Here is a 22,459-nt window from a genome sequence, read left to right as displayed (position 1 = left end):
ATTACTCCAGAGGAGTGGCAACCACTTCAGCTCTGCAAAGAGAAGTACCGGTGCAGGACATTTGTAATGCTGCAACTTGGTCTTCGATTCACACCTTTTCAAAGCATGACTGTCTAGACACCTTGTTGGGTCAGGACACTAGGTTTGGGAAAGCTGTTTTAGACAGTTTAAATCTGTAGTACAAAATCCACCTCCATTTACAGAAACTCCTATGGAGTCTATCAAAGATGAGAAATCCGTGAGAGGACGCAAACCATCAGAAGAGCAAGTGACTCACCCCTGGTAATGTTCTTACGACTGGATGCACCTCCCACGGAATCCTCATCACCCCTCCCATCCTACCCCTCTCTCTTTTTCAATGCCCATACTGGCTATTGATCCTCAAATCGGCTGTGCAGAAAGGGGGGAATGCTACTGAGGCAACGGGCGCAGTGCGTGCTATTTATAGCATTGTCAACGTCACGTCTGAGCATGGCTATGCAAGCCACAGAGGGACATCGACTCGACACCGCACAGCGCCCTACGCTGTAGAAAATGTTAGCGGTATATCAAAGAGGTGGAATCCGTGGGAGGAACACCCAGTAGAGGGAAAATTACCAGGGGTAACTAATTTGTTAAACACATTGGTTCATAGTGAATGATAAGATAACACAGTAGATACAGGTTAGAAAACATAGAGAAAAATACCATAAAGAGCAAATGCATAGTCCAGTAGAGCTATTCCGTAATAAAAACAAGCAAATACACGCGTTTGCATGATTTAAAGGCCTGTCTTACCTCCCATCTCCAAGGGCTGACAACAGAAAGAGTAGAGGCAAACTCTAAACATGATGTGGCAGAGGAGGGGTGCCAGGAAATTATATGACCATGCAGTCGAAGTAAACAGGAAATGCCAAGATTCATTGCAGCCAAGCTGCCCCCGAAACAGGCCAGCACAGGGGAAACAAGGAGTCTAGAATACTAGTCAATGTGCTCCAAATTCACAAATCCCAAAGCCTCATTTGTGCCACAGAAGGTTCCACTCACTGCACAGTATCCATTCTGGAAAGTGTCCAAGCTCTTTCGGCACAGTGTCTTTGCTCTCTGCCATGACATGAAAACCAAACCCGGGCAACAAAACCCCCCCATCAGCCGCCACGCTAGGAGATACAAGCCAACTGCACAGATGCCCCAAAGCAAGGCCAAACAGTAACCGCCCCAGCATGGTTCCGCCATGGCATGAATAGAACTCTGACCACCCCGCTCAAAATGTTACCGCCATTAATGCTCACCGCTCGCTGCTTCACTCTGCTGCACGCTGCATAGTCTATTCCTCAGCTCACTCTACATCGAACTCCAGGGCCACACTCCTAGTCCTTAGACCTTCCTCTCAGGCCTCCACTGCCTAAAAGGCCTCCTCAAAAAGCTGACCTTTCAACACATCATCAATGCAATTTCGCCAGACCCGATGTACATGCACACACTCATCAGTTGGAGGGTCTTCCTTTCACACAGAGAATTGTTCGTTTGCGACCGAGTATTGGACTGCGGAAGTGCAATAGGAGGTCTGGAAATAGTCATTGAGGGATCAGTGAGATCGTGAGTTATTATTGATGCCTCAATCTTTCCATCTTGCTTGTGCACGCTGCTTGACCTGTCTCAGGATCTATGGATCACACAGACACTTCTCGGAGCCCTCAGGCATGCACTTGTGACTGGGGTCTGCTGATTCCTTTGGTTTAGATTTTTCTTCATCGCAGAGGGCGCACAAAGCTTTAACACATATTGTCAGAGAAATGTTGACAATGTCCATCTAACTCACCGGCCTGGTGCTCTGCTATTGTTTTGTGCACAAAAAGATATCAGAATTACGTCCCAGCGTGGACTACTGGGGGGCTTGAATCAGACCCAGTGATTTAATATGTTCCAATTTCCAGACCGATTAGTTACAACTGGTGATCTTTATATGTTGATTCAAATAACAAAAAAGTCCTGTTCAGTGAAAAGTTGGCCTTTTGAAAACAGATCTCAAAGTTTTTCCTCCTGATTAGTTGGTCCTGTTTAACTTTAAATGCATATGCCTCAGGCAAACAATCAAAAGTGGTTAAAGAAACCTAGGGATACATTGCATGAGTGAGTTTTCAGATGTGGCTTTTTAAAGTTGGGAGCTTCCATATTTGTGATCCAATGTGTCATCAGTTATCTGGCTGGATATAGAAAGAAGCTCTTTCTTTGCCCCCCATCTGACCGCTGTTCTGTTCTTATTGCAGTCTTTGTGTGTTTGTGAACCTGGAATGAGGACCACCAATATTTCGGCTGGATGCACTCCCACCTCGCGGTGCACGCCGTCCACCTGTGGGAAGAGTGCCACATGTGAATCAGGACCAGACCAGACCTTTCTGTAAGTGGTTGCGTTGAGGCAGAGGGTGTAGGATGTGGTGTAGTAGCAGTGCTATTTACCAATGTCTGTGTGGGGGGTGGGGAGGAGTTCTTTACACTACCCTCAGTGAACTGGGCTGAGAACGATCACACGGTCGCTCAGGTAATCCGGTCTAAGACTGCAGGCCATTAACTCCTGCGCAGCAATCATGGACCAGTTTGGCTACTCTCCAGACATGTGTTCTAGCCATTCCTTCGCCCAACGTGTATTGAGAGGGTTTGATTGAGTCACAGCTGCCTCTACGATCCAACATGTATTGATAGGATTTGATTGACTCACTTCTGCCTCTACGATCCAACGTATATTGATAGGGTTTCGATTCAGTCACAGCTGCCTCTAGGATTCAGCACTTTCACAAGGCACCCACGGCCTGTTGATAGCAGACGCATGTGCTTGGTCTAGTACAGTTATCCCTCTTGCTGTCCATCAAATCCTGTCCATTGATCCCCTGAAGGCCTCCCTTGAGGCTCTGGAGACCCAGTGAATGAGCATCTCCCAGTCACTGGTGATAGTAATCCACCTTGCCAAGCAGCCCATGGACCATTCCCAGTGCTGCCTGTGGAACACTGCCCTGAGCACCACATGGACTCATTTTGATGCAAAGTTATAGAGGCCATTCTGGTCCCGCCATGAACCCGCTTGTGTCATGTCTGAGTAGGAGGAACAGTGAATTGATGGAAAAATACCAGGTTAAATGAAACATTCCCTGTAATTGGTGGTCAGGGGCATTTCAGTGACCTCTTCCCCAATTACCTGGATCCCTCTACAGAGCGTGAAACCTCCAGAGCTGCATCTCAGTGCCACCCAGCTTACACCACCTTTGCTCTGGGATGGCGACGCTGCGGGTCCCCATCTGCACCATAGAACCGTGAGTGTCTGAAGAGAGATAGGCAGCCAGTCTACTTGCCCAGAGCCCGCTTCTGCTCCACTGCTTCCTGCTTGAAGAGCTGTCCATGTGCCAGACACTCCTGCAACGCTGTACTGGGCAGCCGGGTGATAACAGTTGGCACGGGAGCCTGGGTGCCCAACTAAAGAGGACCTAAATGGAAATCCTGTCAGGGTTCATTCAGATATTGCCAAGGCCGGTCAATTACAGTAGATTTCGGCCCCAGTCGAGCTCACTTATTTCCTCTCCACTTGTATAGTGAGACAGGGGTGCATAGTGTTACCCCTTCTACACAATGTACCTCTAATTACTTTAGGGAAAATGTTGGAACAGGTGACTCAGAGCCCTCACATTTTGGGGTGCGAATCATTTCTGTTCTGGTCCCTATGCTGCAGATAGTGCAGCTCTAATGGCCCAACCACCAACTGCACTGAATTGGTCCATTATTACGGTGTATTACTTGCCTGAAGGCACGTGATTTAAACATTAACACTATTAAATCTCTTGTAATGCACTTGGGGCCAAGACCTACACAACTGACACCAATATTTGCGAAGGAAGTAAAAAGAGGGCAGATTGTCCCTTTGCACCAATTTAGGAGTCAAAATCACACATTAATGATAATGGTCCAAACATGTTTATGTGCAGATAAATACAATCCGCCCATTGGATGGGGCAACAACATGTGTTGCGCGTGAACGGGGCACCTGTCGCATGCAGGCAATGCAGACTATATGTAAGGCCACCACACTCTCTGTCAATGCTTATGGGGCAGGCATCTTCGGTATGACCGCTTGCACTTTAAGCAAACACAAGACAATTATTTCTAATACTTTATTCTTGTCCCAGAACTTACTACATTCATGAAGAATTGAGGGTCAAGTACGGGGAGTATACAATCGAATTAGGTCCAGGATCTTTTCGGACCCGAGTTTAGAGGAACGACCTGCTGAGTGTCCCCAGACTGACCTTGGGAGAGCAAGTCTCATAGACCATCAAATGGATATCTTATATCTACACTGGTTGCGGCATGCTAACCCCATTCCAGGAAATGCACAAGGATAATAATATCCTAGTTTCATCCAAGGAGAACACAGGGGCATGGGTAGGCTTGCCATGGCCGGGAAGCCGTTGTAGATTATGTGCTAAGCAGATGGAAACATGACGGCACATCCTAACACAATGCGCTGAGCTTAGCTTGGCCTACATCAGGGCGTACAGCCAATTTGCTTACGGCTCCACGGATCAATGTTTAGAACTCGATCTTCGGTGCCAGGTCCATAATAATCACAAGAGCTGTTTTCTTCGTATGGAGACAGCGTTCAATGGATTAGATTTAGAGGCGGGAGCAGGGGATCGACATTTAGTGAGTGCCTGGTGAAGGTTCAAAGGGACTTATCTTGGTCCAAAGCGTCAAAGCCTACAGCTTTTCGTCTTTTAAGGGAAAAAGATAAGTAACGCATTTCAATCATGGATTATTGAAAGAAATTGTGAAGGGGCGTTCTTCTTTCTTTTATGATCTGTTTTACTTTTATGACTCTTAAGATTGTATTATTGTATTTCCTTTGTTTATGTTTTGTATATAGTGTAAAAGTTATTGCTAACCAAAAGCACTTAATAATTATAAAAAATAATATCCTAATTTCATCAAAGAAGCAACTCTGAGTCAGGGAATGCTGAATCGAATATGACAAGTGTTTGTCAGATTATCATTTTAAGAGACTGAAATTGCAATGCAGATTATTCTAATACAATTCACACAAGAAGAAGAGGAGTTTAAAGTAAGAAGTTTCATTTTATCTTACTCTGTTTGGATTTTCATCCAGCGCTGGTCCTACCCAGAGGGTCTCTGAGCATCTTACAATGTTCAGAAGTTCAGAAGGTGAAACAGAGGTGACACAATGTGTCCGGACACTAAAGGAAGGTTGGGCTTGACAGCAATGATGGGAGTGATGTGTTCTTACGGAGAGGGGTTATTTGTCTTTTTTTGAGTGTGGAGAGGATAGTATCCTGTGAGAGATAGAGGGTGATAATATTGGGCCAGTGGGGAGCCAAGGTGGCGATGCAGCTTGAAGTGGGCCGGCATCATTCGGGAAGAACGCTGGTTTGGTTTTGGCTGTGAGAGTGATGAGTGTTTGTCAATCGATGAGGTGTAATGACTCCCATGCGTTGGACGGTTTGGGAGTAGGGGGTGTGAGTGAGAATGGAGTGCGTAGTGGTTGTCTGATGTTGTGTGGTTTAGAGTTCATGGAGGAACTGCATACTGACGTGGATGAGGGTGTGTATGGTGGTTTGGAGAGTGACATAAAGATTGTGGCGGTCTGGACCTGAAGGAATTGGGTTGCTTTGCCATTGTGTATTGCCATCTTGTACTTGTTGCGAGCTGTCACACTGGCCGGGCAAGGGTTCTCTTGCAAGGCTCTTTGAAGCCATCTGGCTTCCTGGATAATGGAGAGGAGAGAATTGTTGGACCGTGTGTAATGTCCTCCCACTCACAACTTTCACTGGAAGTTGCTGTAACTCTTAGGAACAACATATCTATACAGGTGAGTGTGAACACACCCATTTGAATCCTTGTTGCTGCCCTCCTTTCTCCTTTATTAGTAAAATCTATATTTCCTTAGTTACAAAGATTTACACAATGTCGAGTATCATTATTGGTTATTATGACTGATTGCAGATGTTCACATTGCACTATCACTTCATAGATGTCTTTCACTAGCCTTAGATTTGAAATACTTTGCACCTGTCAAGCTGGAGGTCCTATAAAGGAGCATGTTTGGATTATCCAAAATAGGAGTGCAAAGTACAACAGAGCAAAGCAGTCCATAGAATAAGTACATCAGATTTTGTATGTGGATGTGTTCGTTCAAAGTAAACAACTCCTTCAATCAAATCTCGTGAAAAGCCTATATGGGTCAGAGAACTCGAGCTCTTCGGGAGGGACCAGTTCAGGAAGCATAGATGTTGTCTTGCGCAGTGATCAGACACAAGGGCCACACCTGCCAAGCGGCGAGGCTGGCACTGGTAAACCTTTGTGTGAGCTCAGGGTGTGAACAGGTGAGGCTCCTGGTTCTGTGTCTCATTCTCTTGTGCCCGAGTGAGAGTTCTGCACAGGAGTTGTGTTCTGTGTCGCTGCTTAAGGCTGCATCACATGTGAGTTGAGTGCTAGGGTTCTACTCCCAGAGGAGTGCTTAAAAGTGGGCACAGGAGGAGGTGGGTGTAAAGGGGCAAGACCCCATCTGCTGCTTTGCTCTTGTCCTCTGGAACGCCATCTCGGCGCCAACCCAGAATGTTCTGTGCCTCCCTCGGTTTAGGAAAGAACTGTAGACCTGGCTCTTCCCGCAACACCTTGGTGTAAGCCAGGTCCCGGCTATCTCGTGCACACCTGAATCCGTATATTGTACTGTGATCATTATTACTAATGTTTACTTGATAACTTCTCGCAACCAATGTTTTGCTCTACAACCTGTACTGCTCTCTGTTGCTCCCCAACTAGGTTCATAAGTTTCTGGGCTCCGTGGCAAAGTGGAACACTGCCACTGATCCGACTGCTAGGGAAAGGCGAGGGGCCCTGTGTTCAGTTCCTCATGAGTTTTCCCGGTAATCCAGGGGGATTTGGGGGGGGTTGACCTGGCTCACGTATGTTTACCTCAAGCCGTATTGCCCCATGCCAATTCACGCTGCCCCAATTAACCGCACATCTCTTAAAAAGCCCCTATTTTTGGAAGTTGGATAAAAAAAAGAAATTTCTATTTATAATGGTGATTTTCTTTAGATAAGTACAAAGATATTTGAACTTTAAATCAGATATATGTTGGTCATTGCTGACACCTAATTACCGGTTACCTTTTTATTAAAGACATATATGTTGGCAATTACACCTCGTGCAAATGAGAAGATGGCGTCAGAACAGGCAGTAATAGTATTAGAACTCCCACCTATGGCACTGCTGTGCTGGAGCCACTGCACAAGCTGCAGCCAGGAGCTGTGTGGGTGAAAGCAAGCTGCAGTCGTGGAGCTGTGTGGGCGAATGCAAGCTACAGCCATGGAGCTGTGTGGGTGAAAGCAAGCGGCAGCCATGGAGCTATGTGGATGATACCACGCTGCAGCCATGGAGCTGTGTGTGTGTAAGCAAGCTGCAGCCATGGATCTGTGTGGATGAAAGCAAGCTGCAGCCCTGGAGCTGTGTGGGTGAAAGTAAGCTGCAGCCAGGAGCTGTGTGGGTGAAAGCAAGCTGCAGCCATGGAGCTGTGTGGGTGAAAGCAAGCTGCAGCCAGGAGCTGTGTGGGTGAAAGAAGCTGCAGCCATGGAGCTGTGTGGGTGAAAGCAAGCTGCAGCCATGGAGCTGTGTGGGTGATAGCAAGCTGCAGCCATGGAGCTGTATAAGTGAAAGCAAGCTGCAGCCATGGAGCTGTGCTGGAGCCACTGCACAAGCTGCAGCCAGGAGCTGTGTGGGTGAAAGCAAGCTGCAGCCAGGAGCTGTGTGGGTGAAAGCAAGCTGCAGCCATCGAGCTGTGTGGGTAAAAGCAAGCTGCAGCCATGAAGCTGTGTGGGTGATAGTAAGCTGCAGCCATGGAGCTCTGTGGATAAAAGCAAGCTGCTGCCATGGAGCTGTGTGGTGGAGCGGTGTGGACGAATGCAAGCTGCAGCCATGGTGCTGTGTGGGCGAAAGCAAGCTGCAGCCGTGTGCTGTGTGGGTGAAAGCAAGCTGCAGCCGTGGAGCTGTGTGGGCGAAAGAAAGCTGCAGCCATGGAGCTCTGTGGGTGAAAGCAAGCTGCAGCCCTGGAGCTGTGTGGGCGAAAGCAAGCTGCAGCCATGGAGCTGTGTGGGTGAAAGCAAGCTGCAGCCATGGAGCTCTGTGGGTGGAAGCAAGCTGAAGCCATGGAGCTGTGTAGGCGAATGCAAGCTACAGCCATGGAGCTGTGTGGGTCCAAGCAAGCTGCAGCCATGGAGCTCTGTGGGTAAAAGCAAGATGAATCAATGGAGTTGTGTGGGCGAATGCAAGCTGCAGCCATGGAGCTGTGTGGGCGAATGCAAGCTGCAGCCATGGAGCTGTGTGGGTGAAAAAAAGCTGCAGCCGTGGAGCTGTGTGGGCGAAAGCAAGCTGCAGCCATGGAGCTCTGTGGGTGAAAGCCAGCTGCAGCTATGGAGCTGTGTGGGTGGAGGCAAGCTGCAGCCATGGAGCTGTGTGGGCGGAAGCAAGCTGCAGCCATGGAGCTGTGTGGGTGAAAGCAAGCTGCAGCTATGGAGCTGTGTGGGTGGAAGCAAGCTGCAGCCATGGAGCTGTGTGGGCGAATGCAAGCTGCAGCCATGGAGCTGTGTGGGTGAAAGCACGCAGCTGCCATGGAGCTGTGTGGGTGAAAGCAAGCTGCTGCCATGGAGCTGTGTGGGTGAAAGCAAGCTTCAGCCATGGAGCTCTGCGGGTGAAAGCAAGCTGCAGCCCTGGAGCTGTGCGGGTGAAAGCAAGCTGCTGCCATGGAGCTGTGTGGGTGAAAGCAAGCTGCAGCCATGGAGCACTGTGGGCGAAAGCAAGCTGCAGCCGTGGAGCACTGTGGGTGAAAGCAAGCTGCAGCCCTGGAGCTGTGTGGGCGAAAGCAAGCTGCAGCCATGGAGCTGTGTGGGTGAAAGCAAGCTACAGCCATGGAGCTCCGTGGGTGAAAGCAAGCTGCAGCTATGGAGCTGTGTGGGTGGAAGCAAGCTGCAGCCATAGAGCTGTGTGGGTGGAAGCAAGCTGCAGCCATGGAGCTCTGCGGGTGAAAGCAAGCTGCAGCTCTGGAGCTATGTGGGCGAATGCAAGCTGCAGCCCTGGAGATCTGTGGGTGAAATAAAGCTGCAGCCCTGGAGATCTTTGTGGGTGAAAGCAAGCAGCAGCCATGGAGCACTGTGGGTGAAAGCAAGCTGCAGCCATGGAGCTCTATGAGCGAAAGCAAGCTGCAGCCATGGAGCTGTGTGGGTGATAGCAAGCTGCAGCCATGGAGCTGTGTGGGTGAAAGCAGGCTGCAGCCATGGATCTGTGTGGGTGAAAGAAAGCTGCAGCCGTGGGGCTGTGTGGGCGAAAGCAAGCTGCAGCTGTGGAGCTCTGTGGGCAAAAGCAAGCTGCAGCTGTGGAGCTCTGTGGGCGAAAGCAAGCTGCAGCCGTGGAGCTCTGTTGGCGAAAGCAAGCTGCAGCTGTGGAGCTCTGTGGGCAAAAGCAAGCTGCAGCTGTGGAGCTCTGTTGCCGAAAGCAAGCTGCAGCCGTGGAGCTCTGTTGGCGAAAGCAAGCTGCTGCCGTGGAGCTCTGTGGGCAAAAGCAAGTTGCAGCCGTGGAGATGTGTGGGCGAAAGCAAACAGCAGCCGTGGAGCTCTGTGGGCAAAAGCAAGCGGCAGTCGTGGAGCTCTGTGGGCGAAAGCAAGTGACAGCCGAGGAGTTGTGTGGGTGAAAGCAAGCTGCAGCCATGGAGCTGTGTGGGCGCATGCAAGCTGCAGCCGTGGAGCTGTGTGGGAGCATGCAAGCTGCAGCCATGGAGCTGTGTGGGCGAAAGCAAGCTGCAGCCATGGGGCTGTGTGGGCGAAAGCAAGCTGCAGCAATGGAGCTCTGTGGGTGAAAGCAAGCTGCAGCTATGGAGCTGTGTGGGTGGAAGCAAGCTGCAGCCATGGAGCTGTGTGGGCGATGCAAGCTGCAGCCATGGAGCTGTGTGGGTGAAAACATGCTGCTGCCATGGAGCTGTGTGGGTGAAAGCAAGCTGCTGCCATGGAGCTGTGTGGGTGAAAGCAAGCTTCAGCCATGGAGCTCTGTGGGTGAAAGCAAGCTGCAGCCCTGCAGCTCTGTGCTCGAATGCAAGCTGCAGCCATGGAGCTGTGTGGGTGAAAGCAAGCTGCAGCCATGGAGAACTGTGGGTGGAAGCAAGCTGCAGCCGCGGATCTCTGTGGGAGAAAGCAAGCTGCAGCCATGGAGCTCTGTGGGCGAAAGCAAGCTGCAGCCGTGGAGCTGTGTGGGCAAAAGCAAGCTGCAGCCATGGAGCTGTGTGGGTGAAAGCAAGCTACAGCCATGGAGTTCTGTGGGTAATAGCAAGCTGCAGCCATGGAGCTCTGTGGGTGAAAGCAAGCTGCAACCGTGGAGCTGTGTGGGTGAAAGCAAGCTGCAGCCATGGAGCTCTGTGGATGATGGCAAGCTGCAGCCAACTGCAGCCTCTCTCATGAGTTCTTTCTCTACAGTTTTTTCTTGGGAGTATTTCTACCAGACTCGGCCGACAAATATGGCAGTAGGGAAATGCCTGATGCACAAACCCACAATTCTAGTGTGACCCAGTTTTTTGGCCCATGCGGGCCAGTTTGATGAGTTACTTCTCGGGGAAGCTTGTCGTTTTGACCATTGTTACCGACTTAATATTCTTAAAAATGCACGTTATTCTACACATTTTATCAAAAAACTCCCCTTCGGTACTACACAGTCGGTCACAAAAGGAACACATTTCCATTTGCAACTGTGGGCCACTTTTTCATTGGTGTAGCCACCAATTGTATGCCCCAGAACTTCTCTGATTTCAACTTCTTGTTTTTTTAAGAGCATTTGCATGTTTTAGGGAGTGGGAAAAGCTGGCACGCCGCTCCTCAGCAGTACTTTGCCTACCTGCTCTCACTGGTACAGAGTAGCCCGATGCCACATCATTTTAGAGCTAGTATTAACCACGCACACATTAATAATGGCCGGAGAGGTGCCCTGTACCGCTCACGTTGCCCCTTGAATAGCTCCGAATGATCCCGTCAGAAGAGCCCACGACCACTATACTGCGCAAAGCGAGGTGAAGGACTCCCTTTTTCTCTAGGTCCCATTAAGTCATATTACCGCACCATGTTACCCTATTCCCTTGCTGTACAGCATTCCATTGTTGCACAGCTAAGTTTGCGCTATGTAAAACTCAGGCACATACTCACCTGAAATTTGATTGGCTCATGAATGATAGATGGCAGACACCAGTATAGCTTTTGACTCGTCCATGCTGAAAGTTTTATTAAAAAGGTACAAAAAGATGACAGTAAATGGGGTAGGATAGCGCTGGGGCAACATGCTTGGCTTGGGAGCAAGACAATACCAAGCAACACTGGTTCAATTCCCGGCTGTGCGCTTATAAACTCAGTCCAGCATGAAGCACGATATACATACCCAATATCATTATTACCTTGATATTGTTCCAAGCTATAAATATTTGGGTCTGCCGTTTGAAGGGAAACACGCTGGAGTATTACAATCAGACATGATGCGAAGCAAACTAACATCAGCCATTTTGCAAACAAAAATCATTCTATATAAATACGGTAAATTTTCCATCTACCCGGCACTCTACTTCTGGCTACAGAAAATAACGCCGACTTTGTTATATGGATTAGAAGCGAGAGACATCATCCCTACCGTTAGCCTAAATAGACTAGAAGCCACATTTTGGAGGCTGATCCTAAAAGTTCCTCAATCTACTCCTGGTCCTGTGCTGGGATACGAGCTTGGTCTCACTTCATTAAGTGCCAAATATCACTGGCAGATGTGTGCTTGCTTCGCAAATGTCTGGTTACCTCCAATGAAACATCTCTCCTTGCTGTTTTGTCAACTTACATCTTTACTTCAACCCACATGTTTGTCACCAGGTGGACTAAATATGTATACAGAATTATGACCCTAGCAGATGTTAATTTAGAAACATTGATCATGAATCCTGTAAGAGCAAAAAAGAAAATATTTCTACAAGATTGGATTGACACCCGCGCAAAATGTTTGTCCTATAAATTCATGAATACTGCATATCTGGTTGAAAAGAAATTGGGCGTCGCTGAACCATATTTGTATAAAGCCCCCTCCCCACAAATGCGCATGGCAATCACAAGGATGCGTCTAAACTTATGGAGCACGAGAGAGTTGTTATGCCTACGTAAGCAAATAACTAAAAGTGAAAACATCTGCAGATTCTGTAATAATCAGTCAATTAAAGAAACCTTAGAACACCTGGTCATCGAATGTTCAGCATTGGCCCTATTGAGATCAAAATATTATGGGAGACATATGTTGGTGGTAGCAAGTGTTCCTTCTGCGCTCAGATGGTCTTTTCTAATTAATTATGCGAAGATGAGCTCAAAAATTGCAACAGTTAGTTTTCTCAATGCGTTAGCCTTGACGGAATGAAATATTTTATACTGAATGATGAATTTTATAATGTAAATGATGTACCTAAACTGTTCCTGTGAACCAGATGATGTGAGACGAATCCCATACTGGACAGATTATGTGGGATGCATTCTCTTTGAATTAATAACTCAGATAAGCGATTAAGAAAATGACCATGGGAAGATTTTCTACCTTCCTTAATCGTGTTATCTAATGCTATGTTGTTTTAAAATTATTTTTGTGTTAGTTTAACAAAATTTAGTCTATTGCACCCCAATTATTGTAATTTTTGTAATTTTTGTAATTTTGTAATTTTTTAATTTTTGTAATTCTGTAACAGGATTTCATGAAAAAAATAATGAAAATGTTTTATTCTTTCTTTTTGTAAAACAAACAAATTTTGTTGAAAAAAGTTGATTGAATTCAGCTAAATTTCAATAAAGAAAAAAAAATATATATCATTCTTTTTCTTAAAGCAACAAGCTTGCTGTGGGAACAGGACTATGCTGTGCACGAAGGGCCCGATACTCTGGTCGTGTTGACTAAGACCTTCAGCTCCTACCAACCTCTCAAGTTGATAAATTGAGTACTTGCGGGAAATCAGTTACTAGGGGTTTTGAAATCGGCGTCAGGGTGATGGGAGCACTGTACAAAACACCAAAACGCTAACTTTTATAAGACTGCCCAACTCAGCCGTTGCTCTCTCCACATGGGAGGCGGGCCATGGGAGAAATTAAATTAGACTGAAAGGGGTGAGATCAGAGGAGACCAGGGGGGGATATGTACCTATGTCTTATTGTCAGTGTTCCAATGATGATTGCATTTTAAATTAACATTGATGCCTTTCCCTTTACAAATGTGTTCACCAGCTGCGTATGCCGAGAGGGCGAGATTGGCGATAGCAGGAACTGTTACGGGAACATCGTGAGTGAGATACGGAGCTTAAATGCCAAAGGAGTCCATGCAAGAAAACTAACGAATGGACTGCAGATGTTTGGTGAGTGTCGTTGAGTCAACAGTACTACACAATCACATCCCGGGTCAGAGGTCAGCAGGAACCTGTGTTTGGCGCACATCTTGTCTCGTCACTCGATCGCTCTCACTTACAACACGTGATATTGATATTGATATTTTATTTCTATCGCGCTCGTACACAAGTGTTTCAGAGCGTGACAAGGCAAGGGAGGGGAACAGGGGAGAACAAAACAGCGATCTTACTAGGGCCAGTGACATTGAGAACGCGCAAGTGCATGGGAGAGGGGGAGGGGAAAAGTGCATGGAAGGGGGGAGAAGTGGAAAGTGCGAAGCAGAGGAGAAACAGATAAATAACAATAAATAAATAATAAAGGCAACAAACAGTGGTAGTGCAGCCAGCAATTTGCAAGTGCTAGGTTTAAGGCAGCAGACATGGTAAGTCTGATAAGTGCAGGAAGAAAAAGGGGGGGCTGTATGGGTACAGATACAGACCCCAGTGCAAAGGGTGGCCCGGAGGCAGTGCAGGAGGGTGGCGGGGTGAGCAGGTACCTGGGCCCGCAGGTCAGAGGGTGGCCAGGTGCACGGTGCCAAGAAAGAACAAATCAGCAGGGTAGAGGGGGAGCGAAGGCAGAAGAAAAGAGGAAGGTCTTGATGTGCTTCCGGAACCGGAGATGGTTCTCCTCAAGTTTTAGAGTGGCAGGGAGGCTGTTCCAGAGGGAGGTCCCAGCCGAAGACAGAGATCTACCCCCAGCTCGTTTCTTTGAAAAACGACTGACCCAGAGGGAGTTGGAGGTAGAGGAGCAAAGAGCTCGAGAGGGAAGGTATTTGCGGAGGGATAGCTGAAGGTATTTTGGACCCAGGCCTCAGAAATACTTGTGGACAATGCAGAGGGTTTTGAATGTAATCCTTGCATCCACTGTGAGCCAATGGAGAGATTTCAGAGCTGGAGAGATACGATCCCAGGGCTTGAGGCCAAGGACAAGTCTTGCAGTCCTGTTCTGGATTAGTTGCAGAGGGGTGAGAGTAGTGGCAGGTAGATTTAGAAAGAGGCTGTTACAATAGTCCAACCTAGAGAGAACCAGAGCTTGGGAGACCATGAGCTTCTGGGGGAAGGAGAGGAAAGGCAGAGTACCTCTGAGGAGGTGCAGTAGGAAATTTGAGTTTTTAGAGACCTCAGAGATGTGGACGGAGAAGGAAAGGGTAGAGTCAAAGATGACCCCGAGATTCTTAGCCTCGCAGGTGGGGGTAGGAGGAGGGCCAAGGGAGGCCGGCCAGGGAGTGAGGGGAAAGGATGGTGAAGGTGTGCTGATGAGGAGGATCTCCGTCTTGCTGGCATTCAGACAAAGATCATTGGCGGCATACCAATCTTGAATGGCAGTTAGGCAATCAGAGATTAGAGAGGGAGAGGAGGTGGCAGAGGGCAGCCTGAAAATGAGTGACTGTGAGTCAAAGGCTTGCAACCTGTTGCTATCCAGATGTTTCAGACTACGACCGCTGCGGTCCCTCAGAATTGCCAAAGCTAGCTGAGGCTGAAAAGAGTTGTAGTCCAACACATCTGGCGAGCCAAAGGTTGCAGACCCCTACTGAGGGATTTACACATTATTGCACAGTTTACAAGAAATGTAGTCATTGCATAGCGCCTTCTGGTCGCAGAGATATGAGTGAACCCGGCCATTTTCAGAGCCGCTGTTCATTGGTCGGGGTGTTTGTGCAGCCCTTTACTAGTGCACCCGTCCCAGAATGTCCTGCTCACTCATAGTGCAAGGTCTGTGTGATAACCCCTGGGACTGTATCTTGGTATACTGGCAATAACCCATAACATGACTGGGTCATAGGCAGACATAGAGTTAAGGCTATTACCAATGAAAAGGAAACATTTACACACTCTGAGAATGGCAACACTAAGGTACAAGTGCTCAGTGCAAATGCAGCAACATGTAAAGTCTACAGACGGGAGGGTATGAATGTTAAGTTAGCAACACTCACCCCATATAAACAATACAAGTGGCATGACAAGTTAGTCAAATAAAGCCAAAATAAACACATTGGGTTCATGCGGTGCTGCATACTCCTCAGTAGTGATCCTGTTGGATTTCAGATTTTTTTCTAAAGTGCCACATCACGTTATGCACTTCACATCCCTGGTGACTTGCAGCCACATATGTTGCTGTCCTCGCTGCTAATTCTAATGGTTGCCTGAGGACGATGTAGAGCTGTTCGTCTCCTGTTTTACTTGCAAAGACTTCCTTACTCTTGCAAAGTGTGTGCAAATAAGCGTCCCGAATGTCTGTGCATGCAGACTGCAGACAAGTCCTGCCCTCCCTGGGCGTCTTAGTTCAGTCACTGTTTCCAGCTTGGATAGAGTCTGTGTTTGCTGTGTGTTTGCCTGTTCTTAGGGTTTCTTATCAGAGCTAAAGTGTTGCCCCACTCAGCTGTAGCATTCCAGCTTGCTGTGCTGTTCCGCATGTTTCCAGCTTGGATAGAGTCTGTGTTTGCTGAGTGTTTGCCTGTGCTTAGGGTTTCTTATCAGAGCTAAAGTTTTGGCCCACTCAGCTGAAGCATTCCAGCTTGTTGTGCTGTTCTGCGTCTGTTTCCAGCTTGGATAGAGTCTGTGTTTGCTGAGTGTTTGCCTGTGTTTAGGGTTTCTTATCAGAGCCAAAGTGTTGACCCACTCAGCTGAAGCATTCCAGCTTGTTGTGCTGTTCTGCGTCTGTTTCCAGCTTGGATAGAGTCTGTGTTTGCTGAGTATTTGCCTGTGCTTAGGGTTTCTTATCAGAGCTAAAGTGTTGGCCCACTCAGCTGAAGCATTCCAGCTTGCTGTGCTGTTCTGCGTCTGTTTCCAGCTTGGATAGAGTCTGTGTTTGCTGAGTGTTTGCTTGTGCTTAGGGTTTCTTATCAGAGCTAAAGTGTTGCCCCACTCAGCTGTAGCATTCCACCTTGTTGTGCTGTTCTGCGTCTGTTTCCAGCTTGGATAGAGTCTGTGTTTGCTGAGTGTTTGCCTGTGCTTAGGGTTTCTTATCAGAGCTAAAGTGTTGGCCCACTCAGCTGAAGCATTCCAGCTTGCTGTGCTGTTCTGCGTCTGTTTCCAGCTTGGATAGAGTCTGTGTTTGCTGAGTGTTTGCTTGTGCTTAGGGTTTCTTATCAGAGCTAAAGTGTTGCCCCACTCAGCTGTAGCATTCCAGCTTGTTGTGCTGTTCTGCGTCTGTTTCCAGCTTGGATAGAATCTGTGTCTGCTGAGTGTTTGCCTCCAGCATGTAGTGCCGTTCTGCGTGTTTCCAGCTTGTATAGATGTTAGGGAGAATTCTCTTATAAGGCTAATTTCCCAAACCTAGCGAGTCCCCCAGCAGCTTTGCTGGATTTTTTGGGGTTTGTTTTTTTCTCCTGCTAGGAGTGAGACTCTTTTACTCCCACTCTTAGGCATGATTTGAGTTATGTCTTTGACTTGTTATGTGCTTATGGGCTATGGGGTTTCTTTTTACTCCATAGGGTATCATCTGTTTTTCTGTATGTGTGGTACACAGCACCCTCAGTGCAGTGCAGTACCACAGGGATGTCACAGTGACCCCCAAACATAGACTCCATACCCTGGGACTGACTACTGTGTCCCAGGGCATGTAAAGTCACCATTGGCTTTACTAGTCCAAAATTGTGAACAGAACCAGTACAAACCATCATATTGAGTTTGATTGCCCCTGGGTCTGTTTTTGAGGGGGCACTATCCCGTCCCCCCTCGTCGAGTTTCTGGCTGGTGGCAGTGGTTACCACGTGAAATATTCCACCGGAATATTCTCTATGGGATTTTCCCATTGATTTTAAACGCACCACTTTTTGATGCAATGTTAAAGATACCGCCGGTTTATTTATTTAATATTAAATCACTGGTTGGGTCTTTTTGCCAGAACTCGATTCTAAAATGGCGTTTGTGTCTGTCTCTGTAACTCTGACCAAGGTCGAGCCCTTTGTTCCACTATTTTGGCGGGCTTCTCCACAGAAGCCCTCCAAATGGTGCCACTCTGTTTGAGTTCCACAGGAAGGGTGGAGGGGGGAATTGGCACCCTGGACTGCATTGCCTTAGCAACCCAAGTCACACTCTACTCTGATTGGCCCAGTGGTGAGCCGACCGGCTCACCACTTAGCATGTGTGATTGACAGCTAGGCTGATGAATGGGGGTTTTTCTGCATAAAAGCAGGGCCTTTGGGACTGGAACTTCAGAAGTCGCCACAGGACCTAAGATTCCGAAAAGGGAAGAAGCTGAGCCATCTGCAACGACGACACCACCGGTGATGCCCTGCTGCAACTACCTCACCACTTTCCAGACGACAAGAGAAGATCTTCTACTGGACGAGTCTTCTTCCCCTGAGCTGGTGGGATCAACCAGTTCGCCCTTTTTGCCTTCCAAAGACATCTCTTGGTCGAATCGCCCGTGCCAAGCACCCCGGCGGCCGGATAGCTAAGCTCACCGCTTTTGACCGCGAATAAAAGGACCGCACCTTTTAATCGGGAACTCCGCGGCTGGTTTCATCCCTGTGCAGTGTAATGACTCCACGTTCCCTCCTCGACGAGATCTTCTCTTCCACTGATCGGAACCACTAACTTCAACCACTGCCAGGAACAACTGCCCCCGCTGGAGCTTCCTTTCTCTTTAAGGTACTGTGTCCTGCCTGGCCTCCCTTTCTACAGATTGCTAAAGGTGACCCTTAAATCCTTGGCTTCTAAACTGGGTTGGCTACAGGCCTTCTAACTATATCTTTTGAATCTCTCCAACCTCTTTTGAACACTCTGCAAAGACTTAAACCGTGTGATCCTGGGCACATTCGCTTTGCTCCATTTAAAGTGGGCCTGGCCTATGAACTTTGGCTCTACAGTATAACCTGCCTTTTTCCCCTTGCTCTGAATTCCTAAAAGTGTTGGGAACTGTTTTATTCATATGCTCTGCCTTTTTCTCTCCCTTTAACTACATTATCAGAGTGCCATCTTGGTTAAGCGCTCACATCTGTTCTAACAAATAGTAGTGTTTTAACCCTGACTTGTCTGATAACTATTAAGGGAGGTGTGCATACTTTGCCTGACTCTGTTTTAACTTGCTTTTGATTGAGAGTGCTAGTATATGCCATAAAGTGTGTTTTAAATAAATAATTATATACTTTTTATACAAAGCTCTGGACAGTGTTTGTTTGCTCTACTGTGTTTTGGACCTATTGTGTATACTCTGCATACTGCCCTACTCTTCTTGAGAGAAGTCTGACTGCTCAGCCACAGCTACCAGGTAAATCTGGGTAGTGCAGACTGCTACCAATTGGGTTTACTGCTTACTCCGGTAGTCTTAATCTTTTTGCAGTGGTGCCTAAGGGAACTACACAGGATTCTGCCTAACACTGGTGTACAGCAGTGGGATTTGTATTGAGTATACATTTTAGAGTGTCTAAATACCTTAGTGCAACTAACCACAAAGCTTAGCACTGAAAAGCTATTTTTTTTAACAAGTGAAACTATGGAAAGTTACAGCCAGGAGTCCCTTTCTGCAAAAACTGCTGATTGTTTAAGAGTTCTTTGTGGACATAAGAATCTTCCTGTTAAAGGCAAGAAAATGGAACTAATAGAAAGATTGTTAGAAAACCAAAGTCTGGGTAGTGGTCCAGAGGAACCTACCTCCCCAGCAAATGTAGACAACAGTAATGATGGTAATATGGATCAAAGTATTGATAATATTGTTGTAGATTCAGAGGAGGAAAGTGAGACTAATGTAACTGTTCCCCCTGGCCTTCTGCCTGCTCTAGCACCTCAAGCTATGTCTACTGGACCTTTGTCAGGTCCCACATTAAGTCCTGAATTCATTGAACTAGAATAAATGAGACTTGAATTGGAGTTCAAAAGAATTAGTGCCCAATCTGAACAAAAGCACCAAGAACTAAGGCTCAGAGAAATGGAGCTCAAGCATGAGCTAGAGATGAAGACATTGTCTGTTGAAAATACTTCTCTCCCCGGATCCTCTAGGAGTTCCAGTCCCAAAAGACCCCGGATGCCTAAAGAGATTGTGGGTATGTATGAACCTAAGTTGGATGTGTTGGATTGGTTGGCTATGTTTGAGTATAATCATGGGCTCCAGGACATCACAGGGAATCAGTTGCTTCCTTGGTTGCTCTCTAGGCTCCCCCTGTTGCATCTGATGTGGTAATAGAGTTGGGGGAGGTGGATAGAATGGATTATGAATGTGTGAAGCTAGCTTTAATAGCTAGGTTTGGGAAGACCCCTTCCCAGTACCTTAAGAGGTTTAGGACCCTCAAAAAGAATGATGGTACCCCTTGGGCTACCTGGGTGAATGAAAGTTTGAAGAACCTAGAGGGATGGATTAAGGGTTACAGAGTGAACACTTATGAGGGAATGAGAAATCTTGTTATGTTGGAGTCAATGTATGATGCCTGCTCTCCTGAGCTCAGACAGCACTTAGCTGATTCAAAGGAAATAGATTCCAAGAAGCTAACTAAGGCTGCTGACTTGTGGGTTGCCAACAGGGCTACTCACAAGGATTCAGGGGTCACTCACTCAGAAAAAGGATGAGGGATAAAAGCCACCAAAAGTGAATCCAGAGAATTCTAATACCTCCCATACCAAAGAGGGCCACAAACAACAAAATAACCAGGGTAAGCCACCAGGGAAACCCCATCAGGCTAGTGTACCCTCTGGTCACAAACCAGAAGGAGGTCAGAACAAGCCACCATTCCAGAGAGCATTTGGAACATGCTATCTCTGTGGGGCAACTGACCACATCAAAGGAGATCCCAGAAGTAAGGTTAAACCTGGAGGGATCAGCACAGTCTCCTGTAGCATTCCAGCTTGCTGTGCTGTTCTGTGTCTGTTTCCAGCTTGGATAGAGTCTGTGTTTGCTGAGTGTTGCCTGTGCTAAGGGTTTCTTATCAGAGCTAAAGTGTTGCCCGCACTCAGCTGTAGCATTCCAGCCTGTTGTGCTGTTCTGCGTCTGTTTCCAGCTTAGATAGAGTCTGTGTTTGCTGAGTGTTTGCTTGTGCTTAGGGTTTCTTATCAGAGCTAAAGTGTTGCTGTTCTGCGTTTGTTTTCCAGCACTTTCTGTATTGTGTTTTTAGAGCCTGTTGTAAGTCCTGAGCCCATTCCTTCTCTTATGTTTTGCTTCTTATGCTGTTAAACTGTGGGGCCCTGCTGCTGAGCGGGAACAATTCTGTGATGTAGTGTCATAAGGGACTATTTCTAGGGTTTTACTGTTTGGTGTTGCAGTGCCTGGTAGTGGAGGGAGTTGGGTTGACTGATCTTACAGTGGCACTAGATGATAAGCAGCAGTGGGAGGGAGGGATCTCCCTAGTTCTGCTCTGCACCCACCCATGGTACCCTGTTTGCAGATCTGGGGGTGCAGTATTTCTCTGGGAGATTTGCCCCATTCCACATACTCTATTTTTATAGTGTTTGTCCCCACACCTGACTACTGTGAAGTAGGTTGGGGGGATGGTGCTGTCAGAAAGTTAGAGCATTGATCTCACTGGTGCTTTCAAGTATGATATTTGCCTCTTGATTGCAGAGAACACTCAGAGGGCCTAAGTGTTCTTATTGCTGTTTCAAAACTTCCAGATGCACTTATTCTGAGACCTAGGAACTTATTCTGAGACCTGGGAACTTATTCCGAGACCTAGGAACTTATTCCGAGACCTGGGAACGTATTCCAAGACCTGGGAACTTATTCCGAGACCTGAGAACATATTCCAAGACATGGGAACGTATTCCGAGACCTAGGAACTTATTCCGAGACCTAGTGCCTCATTACAAGGTTTCATCGCTTACCGCTCCGGTCTATTATGACCCGGCAACCCGCTATTAGCGGCACCCTAAATAACGGAGCCTCTAATAGTGGCATGGGCACGTACACGCGCCCCTTCGGGGAGCAAATACCGGCATGCCGGTAATAGGAGGACATCACAACCCACGCGGACATGCAAATACAGATATCCCTAAGCCGGTAATCAGGGGCTGCACGATGCCGGCCATTCAGGTATCGCGGACCACCCACAAATAGCAATCAGCAATCAAGCCAACTGCCACAGGTGCACACAATCACCACAGGTAGAGTCAATGGAGCCTGTCCCAGTATAAAAGGAGTACACCCACACACCACACCCCTTCCCACACCAAAATGATCCCACTAGCTGTTGTAATCATGGCGCTGGAGGACATCCCTATTCTGCTACAACCACAGCAACAATACCAACTACAACAACAACTACAGCAGCAACCACAGGCAGCATAGAGGAGACGCAGGAGGAGAAGGAGGGCGAGACAGCCAGCAATTACCACCAGCGCAGCCAGCAGAGCCTCGTAGGCAGCCAGCAATCCCTTGCATCAGACCCAGTCCATTCAACCTAACCCCTGAGCAGATCCACACCCTGTACCGGTTGGACCGGGACACCATCACCACCATAGTGGACATGAAACACGACAACATCATCATCCGCATAGAAATACGCGCTGCCATCCCCCCGCTACTAAAGGTGGTGTCTGTGCTCCACTTCCTGGCCACAGGCACCTATCAACACACAGTGGGGCAGCTGCATGGCAGTTCGCAACGGTTTATAGTCATAATGTCGACAACAAAAATGTCGACAGTCAAAAAGTCGAAAAAAAATGTCGAAAAAAAAATGTCGACTTTTTTTTTCAATGCATTTTTTTTCCCCCCTAGCCCCCCTTTTTTATTTTTTTTTTAATTTTTCCCTTTTTTTAGTCCCGAACCCCTAAAATAAATATATAATTAAAAAAAACGAAAGTCGACATTTTTTTTTTCAACATTTTTTTGTCGACATTTTTGTCTGTCGACATTTTTTTTTCGACATTATGACTGTCCACCGTTCGCAACCACTATTTTCACAAATGCTGAACCAAGTGCTGGATGCCCTCCTAAAGCACGCAAGCACCCACATATCCATACCACGGACTGGCCAGGAGATAGCCGACACCAAAGTAGCTTTCCATGCACTGGCAGGCAAGCCCAATTGTGTTGGTGCCCTGGACTGCACCCATGTGGAA

The 22,459-nt window shown here is 47.5% G+C and overlaps 1 protein-coding gene across 1 annotated transcript in view; it reads left to right on the top strand.

Annotated features, from left to right (window-relative positions):
• The window catches only part of STAB1 (stabilin 1), a 1,160,316-nt gene that overhangs the window by 255,612 nt on the left and 882,245 nt on the right, over positions 1 to 22,459 (top strand). The window contains exons 9-10 of the mRNA XM_069643183.1: positions 2,250 to 2,380; positions 13,311 to 13,438. Coding sequence (XP_069499284.1) covers positions 2,250 to 2,380; positions 13,311 to 13,438 — 259 coding nt within the window. The remainder of the gene's footprint in view (positions 1 to 2,249; positions 2,381 to 13,310; positions 13,439 to 22,459) is intronic.

The sequence above is a fragment of the Ambystoma mexicanum genome, chromosome 2p (assembly GCF_040938575.1).
Source record: "Ambystoma mexicanum isolate Mex_15411 chromosome 2p, UKY_AmexF1_1, whole genome shotgun sequence".
NCBI lineage: Eukaryota > Metazoa > Chordata > Amphibia > Caudata > Ambystomatidae > Ambystoma > Ambystoma mexicanum.
This window is presented reverse-complemented; position numbering and strand designations above follow the sequence as displayed.